This window comes from Trifolium pratense, linkage group LG2, assembly GCF_020283565.1.
Source record: "Trifolium pratense cultivar HEN17-A07 linkage group LG2, ARS_RC_1.1, whole genome shotgun sequence".
In the NCBI taxonomy this organism is placed as follows: Eukaryota; Viridiplantae; Streptophyta; class Magnoliopsida; order Fabales; family Fabaceae; genus Trifolium; species Trifolium pratense.
Window position 1 is genome coordinate 63063145 of NC_060060.1, and position 9561 is coordinate 63072705.

Sequence of the window (9561 nt, forward strand, 5' to 3'; positions counted from 1 at the left end):
CATTAAAAAGAGTTTTTCCAGTAGATATTTGTTTAATTTCACATGTATGAGTTTTAAAAATTACTTCAAGACCATTATCACACAGTTGACTAATACTTATTAAGTTATGTTCTAGACCCTCTACATAATGAACATTTTCTAATTTAGCAGAATTAATTTTACCTATTATACCTTTACCTTTGATACTAGCTTTTTCATTATTACCAAAGGTAACGATTCCTCCTTCCTTTTCCTCAAGGGAAAGGAAGCTGTGTCTGTCTCCGGTCATGTGCCTCGAGCAGCCACTGTCCAAGTACCATGGCTTTTTCTTGACTGCTAGTAGACATTCCTGCATTTGAGTTTAGTAAGACTTTTGGTACCCATAGTGTTTTGGGTCCTTGATGGTTAGTGTTTTTAAATGGTATTTTCTTATGAGGTGATCTTTTGTATGATTTCTTTTGAAAATAGTTTTGGAGATTATCTGGAGAATGATCTTTTACATGGTGTGTAGATCTTTTCTTAAAGCAAAAGTATCTTATATGTCCATGTTTATGACAGAAGGAACAAAATAGTCTTTTTATTTTTTGATCCTTTTTAGGTAAGAAATTTTTATCATAAATTGTTTGATACGTTTTAGAACCTATTCCATTTTTATCAACAACTCTTTGTTGAACTCCTATAATATTTTCAAAAGTTTCAGTAGCTTTCACACATTTGGTTATGTCTTTTTCTAAAACTGAAACACTTTGTTTTAGTTCTAAGTTTTCTTTTAACTTATAAACTTTATCTAGATCATGCTGAGCTTTTTCCAAAGTTTCTTCTAAAATTTTATTTTTAGTTTTATATTCATCTTTTTCTTGAATTACTCTAGTAAGTTCAATTTTAAGTTGATCATATTTTTGAGCAGTAATTTGTGAATCATATAAGAGATTATCAAATAATTTTTCAGTTTTCATGCATGATGAACAAGGTTCAAGGTTTACCTCATCAAAATCAGTTCTGGTCATTAGGCAAACATTTGCTTCTTCTTCTTCTGGTAATTCTTCTAGATCGTCCCATGTAGCCATCATGGATTTGTTGTAGGGAGGTTTTCTTTGCCTTAGCTTTGGACATTCATTTTTGTAATGTCCAGTTTGATTGCATCCGTAGCATTTTACTTGACTTAAGTCAGTTTCATTTCTTCTTGATGGGAATGATCTTTTGATTTGATTTCTTCTCATCATTAGATTTTGGATTCTTCTTGAGAGAAAAGCCATTTCTTCCTCATCATCTTGTTGAAGAGGATTCTCTTCATCACATGTTATTTCCATTTTTAAGTATTCTTCTACTTGTGATTCTAGAGCAATCATTTTGTTCTTTGCTGGTTTCTTCTCTTGAAGTATTGCTTCATGAGCTTTTAAAGATCCAATGAAATCTTCCAGATCCATTGTTTTGAGATCTTTTGCTACAGTTATTGCAGTTACTATGTGTCTCCATTCTTCTGGTAGACATCTTAGTAGCTTTCTTATTCTCTCATGTGTTTTACCAAGAGAATTTAGCTCATTTATGATGACTGTAAACCTTCCATACATTTGATCTATAGTTTCACTGTTATTCATTTCAAACAGTTCAAACTTTCGTACTCCTATGTCAATCCTTGTTTCTTTTATGTGGCTGGTTCCTTCATGGTGTGTTTGAAGAGTGGTCCACATTTCTTTGGCCGTCTTGCATTCCATGATCCTGTCATATTCTTCCCTGCACAAAGCACTTTTAATAAATAATTGAGCTTTAGTGTTTAGTAGTACCCTGTCAGATTCTTGAGTTGTCCACTCAAGCTGTGGTTTTGGTGTGAATGAATCTTTGACCAGTGGAGCATAGTCTCCAACTTCTACTACAGCCCACATGTTGATATCTTGTGACCTAAGAAACAATTCCATCTTGTCTTTCCAGTAGTAGTAGTCATTTCCTTCAAAAAGAGGTGGTCTAGTTGATGATCCTCCTTCTGAGATGAATTTTGCAGGTTTAGACATTACTTCCTTCCTGAATCTTTTCCTCAAGCACTTGTTAGATGCTTAGCTTTTAGAGGCAGTGCTCTGATACCAATTGAAGTAACAATGTTTGTCACAAGAAAGGGGGGTTTGAATTGTGACCCTGTAAAATTTTAACTGCAAAACAATTTAAGCACAATACACACTATGACAGTAAACGGTTAGACTAACTGGAGAACGTTCTCCTGGAATATAAGTGCAGTAAAATGAGTTAGTGCTTGCACAAATAAAAAGGAGTAAGGGAAGAGAGAATAACACAATGAATTTATCCTGGTTCACCCCTTAATAGTATGGGCTACTCCAGTCCCCACTTGCGTGAGATTATCCACTATAATCTAGACCAAGATTACAGAAAACTTCCCTTTGATCTAAGCCCAGATCAAAGACCCTTTATGATCTAAACCAAGATCACAAAGTATCCAGCTATAACCAGCTGCTCTATCTCAATCAATTATACCCAATTGACTTGAGAGAATCCTAAGGTTTTTTCAATGATTTCTTTGGATCTAAGCTTATACACCTAACCAGATGTGAAGCTTACAAATTGATACACTCAAAGTACTCTACAAATATATGATCCTAGATTTCTAAAGAGCTTTAGAGTAAGAGTGAAAAGGAGAGCTTGATTGAATGTATTAGATTGCTTTATGTGCTTCAAGTTCTTGCTCTTCCAATTAAACCAACGTGCTATTTATAGATGGAGATGCTCCTTTGTTGCTTGGACATCACACATATACGTTGTGAGTGAGGAACTAGCCGTTGTGAGAGAAACAAAACAGCCCATGTGATTTTGTCTTTGAGATGCTTCAGGAGATCATTCTTCTAATGGTCTCTGACTGTCACATTGTACTTGTTGGTCAGAAATATTCTTCCACCAACTGTCAATGAGTTGTCTCTGAGTGTATATCCGTTGCAAATGTATTTCCCATGTGGGAAAATAAGAATTTGAATTCATTTGGATAAGATTGCCACCTAAGTGCAGAAACTGGGAGATCATTCTCCAGGTCGTTGGAGACCATTCTCTGAGATGGTGTGGATAAGGTCCAACGAAAATATAGCTGTTGCAAGTTGTTGCAAGTTGTCAACCAGCTGTAAACTCTTCATCAAAGGCATAGAGTAGCCACTGTTCACTTGTCCTTCAAAGGACACATGAATAGTGAGATAAGTACTATTTTATGGGAGAGTGTAGCCACCCATGTCATAAGCTTGTACTTTGGATCAGATATGAAACTTCCTTGCAAGCTGTATGTACTTGTTGCTGAGTTCTCATTGGTCTAGATTAACTTCTTTAATGATGTTCTTGGAGAACATAAAGCCTTGTTGCAAGATGTGAAGTTATTATTCCTTAAAGAAGCTTATTCGAGTAAGCTCAAGAACCAAAATCAATTCCTTGCCTTAAATGACTTATTTGCACTGTTATGATCCTTTAATAAGTCCAACTTAAAAGTTCTTTCTTGTCTTGTACCAGTTGACTTGAATAAGTGCTTATGCTTTAGAACACATAAGTCTGGAGACCAATCTGAGATCATTCTCTGAGGCAGATTTGTCTAAAACGTGCTTGATTCTTTTCTTATGAGTGAAACAAGGTTAATTTAATCCATTGTATCTGTTCTTAAATTAAATCACTCAAGAGCACTTGTTAGATCACAAAATGATCAGAATCAAATTAAAATTTAATTAAGGGTTGTTACATCAAAATAGGATTTTGTCTCAACATTAAGGAGGAATGATATTGGAAAATGTCTGCGTTAAGGAATGCAAACGTTGGTTAAGAGATGACTTGGGAACGGAGTAGTCGTATTGGGATTCAACTCAATGATTGGAGATATGTGAGAAAAGGAATTTGACAGTTAGAAACGATAATTTCTAGAATGTGTCGAGGAAGATTTAGAATGGTGGTCATCGAGTGATAAGTTGGGATAAAATTCGAATATGAATAAGTGATGTAGCACAGTTAAGTGATTCATGAGGGAATCAAAGATTTATGAGAATTATGGAGTTGTGGAAGTCTTCCACGGAAGTATCTTTCGGAGAGTGTTTGATTGGTTGTACCTGTTTTGGGGTAAAGTTATGAGTATCGTAGAATGTGAGTCTATGGATGTTTCGTGCGAAGTTGAGGTTTTAGCGGTTTGATAAGAATGATTTATGCTGATATCATGATTGTTGACTATCTATCGGCAAATTGAGGAACTGGCCGTCCTTGATCTCTTGTTGATAAATAGACAAAAATTGTGTTGGATGGGATAAACTAATTTTGTCAAACTTGGTAATGTGTAGTGTTTTGAGCGTTTCGTTGGAGGGTCGGATACATGAGTTATCCGGAGTTGTTTTAGTAGCGTAATTTTCGAGGGCGAAAATCTTTTAAGTGAGGGAGAGTTGTAACGACCCAAATTTATTATTCACTATTTAAGTGTTTAATTATTTGGTGACGTGGTTTTTAAGTAAGATAGTAACTTTAAGTTACTTATCGAGAGCTTTAGTTAACGCGTGAGTTAGTGAGAGTTCACGTGTTATTGGGCCAAGCAATTGAGATTGAGGCCCAATGGGCCTTGTGGACTTGTGAGGGGGCGCCATATGGCCTAGGAGGGAGAGAGAACATTTCATTTTTCTCATGTTCTTGTGAAGCTTAGAGAGAAGGGAGAGCTCAAGGAGCTAGGGCTTAGAGAAAGGAAGGGATTCAAGAGTAAATCTTCGAGTTTTCATCGAATCCAGGTAAGAGAGTAGATTTCATATTCGTGGGTGATACGAGGAAGGGGAGAATGTCGATTTCTCCTCACCCGAACTTCCTCCACCCCATTTTCGTTTTAGTTGTGAATGGATTTTCTTAATGGAAATCGATTCTAAGGTTCATAACATGTTTAACATGCTCTTATCATGATGTATGAACAAATCTAATGGATAAAAACGGGATTTATAGAGGATTAAACTCAAGAACATTGTGTTCTTGAGTGTTTTGAGTAAAAGTGTTAAATCTCTACTTTTTCGTAGTAAAAATGGTAGATCGGTGAAACGAACCGTCCTTTTGTGTTTAGATATGTTTGTTGCACATGAATACAAACTCATTTGGGGTTTATAACATGAAAAATCAGATTTTTGGGTGATTTGGTATGGAAAACGCAGGTTTTGAGTTGTCCTGACAGAAGGCGTTCGCTAGGCCTTCGCTCAACGAACAACTCGCTGCTGCTCGCTACGGCTCGCCAGGAGCCAGTGTCCCACTGGTGTGGTTCGCTGATGCTCGCTAGGCCTTCGCTCAGCGAACACGTTCGCTACAGCTCGCTAGGCTCGCTAAGCCACCATGACAGCACAGCACAGCACAGCACTTTGCTGTTTTGAAATTTGAATGGCTTTGAGGGTTCTAACATGTTATATTATGTATTTTACCCAGTTTTTCGCGTAGATTCCGATTCCGGAGTTTATTTTATGATAAAATGCATGCTTAATACACTTTACTTATATTATTAGTATTGTGTTAAAAATGTGAGTAAATGCATTGTATGTGTTGTTGATTGTGTTGATGATGTTTGTTAAAATGTCAAAGAAGTATATTAAGGTGTTAATTAACCTAATAAAGAAGTATATCGAATTATGTTATTCGATAAAGACATATATTAAGGTATAGTGTTATCTTAATAAAGAAGAAATGTTGGATAGTGTTCCACATTATAAATGAAGAGCTTAATGCTATTAATTGTGAGTGAATTCATGAAATACATACATGCATTCATGAATATATGTGATATTGCATATTCCAATAAAGAAGGATATCGGATTATATTTATCCGATAAAGAAGGATATTAGAGGTGAGATACTCTAATAAAGAAGATGGTACCACATGCATTAGAAATGTCTAGGATGACATAGCATGAAGTTGAAGCATTAGATTTGCATTAGGTTATGTGTACATTATATGATAATTGGTATGTGACACATAATTGGAATTGTTTGATGTATTTGTCTATATGATGATGGATAAGTGACATTAGTTGTACTTGTTGATGAATCGTCTTTATGTGTTAGACATTAATTGTTTGATGATTATAAATGAAGTTTTATTTCAATTATGTGGTATTCATAAGTAATTGAAAATGAAGCATATGCTAATGAGTTAGAATATGATGAAGTGTTAGGTTTATTTACTTACACTTGGATATTATTTGAGTATGACTTCTAACTCTCTTTTATGTGTTATGTGTTGGACCGTTGGGGGTCCAGATTTTACAGGATATGTGTGTTTCGTTGTTCGAGTCTTTGGTGAAGCTCCGCTCTGATTGTGACACGGGAAAGGGGGTTGTATATAGTATATAGAGTCATTCGTGACTCATGTATTTAGATTGGAAAAATGTATCTTTTATAAGGGAATTTATATTGTATAAAACGAGTTTTATTAAGTAATCATGTTAGTATTATTTTGTAAAGAGGAGTGTAATACCTAGAACTAATATTCTATAAATTAAATTGTAATTTTCCGTTGCGTATTTTGAAAAAGATTTAATAAAGGTAGAATTACTTAAATAATTGGTTCGGGTGTTACAGGTATCATTCTTATGAAATTCATGCAAGAACTCCATCACATCCTTCTGCACAACAGACCAACTATTCTTCAAGAAATTGAAATTGAACCCATCAGGATCCGGACACTTGTTCCCATCACTACTCCAAATAGCGTCTCTGACTTCTTCGATACTGAAAGGTGCCATCAGATATTCACTGTCTTCAATTGAGAGAGCCTTGAAAGCGAGACCACTTAATTTAGGCCTTGATAACCAAACCTCCGAAAAATATTTGCAAAAAAGTTCTTCACATAATGTTTGGTCTCTTCCACCCCTTGAATCCAACTGTCACCTTCTTTGAGTGTCGTTAATCAATTTGGTCTTCTTCTACCTTTGATTGTTGCATGAAAAAACAGGAATTTGAATCACCTTCTTTCACCCAATTTAGTCTGGATTTTTGTTTAAACATACTCTCCTTATAATGTAATTGTTATCAAAAGTCTTTATTCAAAACTTCCTTATGAACTAAGACCACTACTATATCTTCACTAGCTAGCAGCCCTCTACTTCGTTTAGCTCTTGCACTGTTTTTTCAATACGAAGATCGAGGATTCCAAAAACATCTTTATTCCAAGACTTCAAACACTCCTTCAACAACTTCAATTTCTCTTTCAACACGAAAGTCTTATTTCCCTTCACATGAAAACTATTCCAAGACCTTTCGACAAAGTTAAAAAAATTCGGGTGTTCCAACCAACAATTATTAACTCTAAAAGGCTTTGCTCCCCAATTTACAGAAGAACAAAGAAGCCAAACCGGACAATGATCCAAGATATCATGATCGCATACCCACTGTCCTATAACTTCACCCTTCTTGACAAACCCTTCAGAGACTAAGAAACGATCCAACCGACTCATGGATTTTCCATCCGCGCTAAACAAAGTAAACTTCTTACCCAACACCGGCACATCCACAACCTCCACCCACTCCACAAAATAGTTAACTCCACCTGCTTACTTGTAGCACTAAATCCTTTACGCTCTGAAGCATGCAAAACTGCATTAAAATCACCCTCGATGAATCATTCGCCTTTCTCATTATTCATTTTGAAATTACAAAGGCTCTCCTATAGTCTTCTTTTACCAGCATAACTACATGGTAAGTACACATTAACGATGTACAACACCATGCCCTTCCATTCCACACAAATTCCCAAAAAACCTACATTAGTGAAATTGAATTTGAAATTGAAGAGACCAGTAAATCTAAACTGAATTTGAAATTCTAAACTTAATTATATCAATAAATCTCAAATTTTGAGGATTAAATGTTTAAGGACCCACTAGTTTTTAAAGGCATATATTTTTGCATATACCAATTTCAGCGGTTAAGAGCCAAGTGTCCAAATTTTTTCATATATCCATTTTAAAGATCAAAATAGAGTATCATAATGTTGGAGACAACCTTGACAAGACCATATTGGAGGTCACACAAAGCTGGTCACTTCAAGTTTAGATTCTTCTCAATTGTTTCATTGTAATCTCGTGAAGGTATAAGTTCAACTCCAGTTATCAACAATATACTATGTCGTTAATGGATATTTGTAATTTTCTTGGTTAGATTTCTATGAATTTTGGGTTCAATCTCCAATGTTTCACTTGCACTCAAAAGCCTGCTTCAAATTTAAAAATATGTATAACATATTTTTATTATCATTTATGGGATATATTATGGGTCAGGTATGTTGAGGACAAAATCATTATTTGATGTTTTAAAGATAACAAACATGTAAATTAATTTTAATTGTGATTATCTTGTTATCTACTAATGTGTTTTGTGAGATTTGTTTCAATGATAATGTTACTTTCCTTGAACGATAACGTTATGGATGAGTAATCAATGCACAAGCAAAACAAAAAAGCAATGAGTAGAAACAAAAGAAGCAACTTAAAGTCTTGGCCTAAATGATATAAAAGCTTTACATGAAGATATTCCTTTTTGTCTCACCAAGAGTGGTAGCATTTTAAGGAAACACTTATGTAAGGAATATGCCAAACATGGCATAAATTAATCCATGGGCCATAAAGCCTTTTTGGACTAAAGTAAATAAAAGCCCATTTGGACAAACAAAGGAAGCTTCCATGAATGATTGAAGATTTGAATGAATTCAAATGAAAGCCACATCATACAATGAAGCCTTGGACGAAAATTGGCCACCAAGGCGAAGTCGCACAATAAGGCAAGATGTAGCAAGTCTCTTTCTCATCAAGGGAACATAGAGGGGACAAGAATCCAACAACATCTATCCCTTTGTGAACAAAGGACATGAGTCACCAAAACAAGTACAAATAATCACATGATATTTTTCCCCACTTGCATACAAGTTGTCCAACCCTAAATTAGGAAAGATTCCTTCTTATGGACATATATGGGCCACGTAAATGCAATGGAAACCATGGAATAAAAGTGAAGTGCAAATTGGCCTAACGGTAATATTACTGAAGCAACGATAACACACTATTCACAGCAAATTGACAGCACAACATTGTGACATGTCAAGTTGGATTTGAAATTCAAATCTCTCTCTCATACGCTCCTCCAAAGGTCATATTTGCCTATAAATACAATGGAGCTACATGAAGGAAAGATTAAGAGTTTGCAAAAAGAATCAATCATATACTTAGTTGAAGCAAAAATCAACAAGTCATAAACTCTTCAAAAGCAAAGCAAATCTTCAAAGATATTATTCATAAATTTGTGAAAAACAAATAGATAAAGCTTGCTATTATCAATCTCTTACTTGAGTTGATCTAAACCATATTCCCCACAAATATTGTAACCCTCTCAAGTCTTTCTTTCATGTTAGATTAAGTGTTTGTGAGAAAGTCTTTTCGAGTGAAGAAAAACATTTTGAGTGAAAGTCTTTTTGAGTGAAGAAAAGCAGTTTGTATAAAAGTCTTTTCGAGTGAAGAAAATCAGTTTGTATTGATCCAGTTGTGATCAAGTTTTTGATGCGAAGCAGAAGGTTCTGATCTGAGCATTTTTAGTGGACAATCTCACAAG

The 9561-nt window shown here is 35.0% G+C and overlaps 1 protein-coding gene across 1 annotated transcript; it reads right to left on the reverse strand.

The window, feature by feature from the left end:
* Positions 1-233: 233 nt before the first annotated feature.
* LOC123905193 lies at positions 234-1694 on the reverse strand. The gene has a single exon (XM_045954819.1). It carries the CDS (start codon positions 1692-1694, stop codon positions 234-236), a length of 1461 nt encoding a protein of 486 aa, XP_045810775.1.
* Positions 1695-9561: the final 7867 nt, after the last annotated feature.

Excerpts from the sequence above, each read along its gene's own strand:
- LOC123905193 (XM_045954819.1), bottom strand. The coding sequence starts at position 1,694 with ATGGAATGCAAGACGGCCAAAGAAATGTGGACCACTCTTCAAACACAC.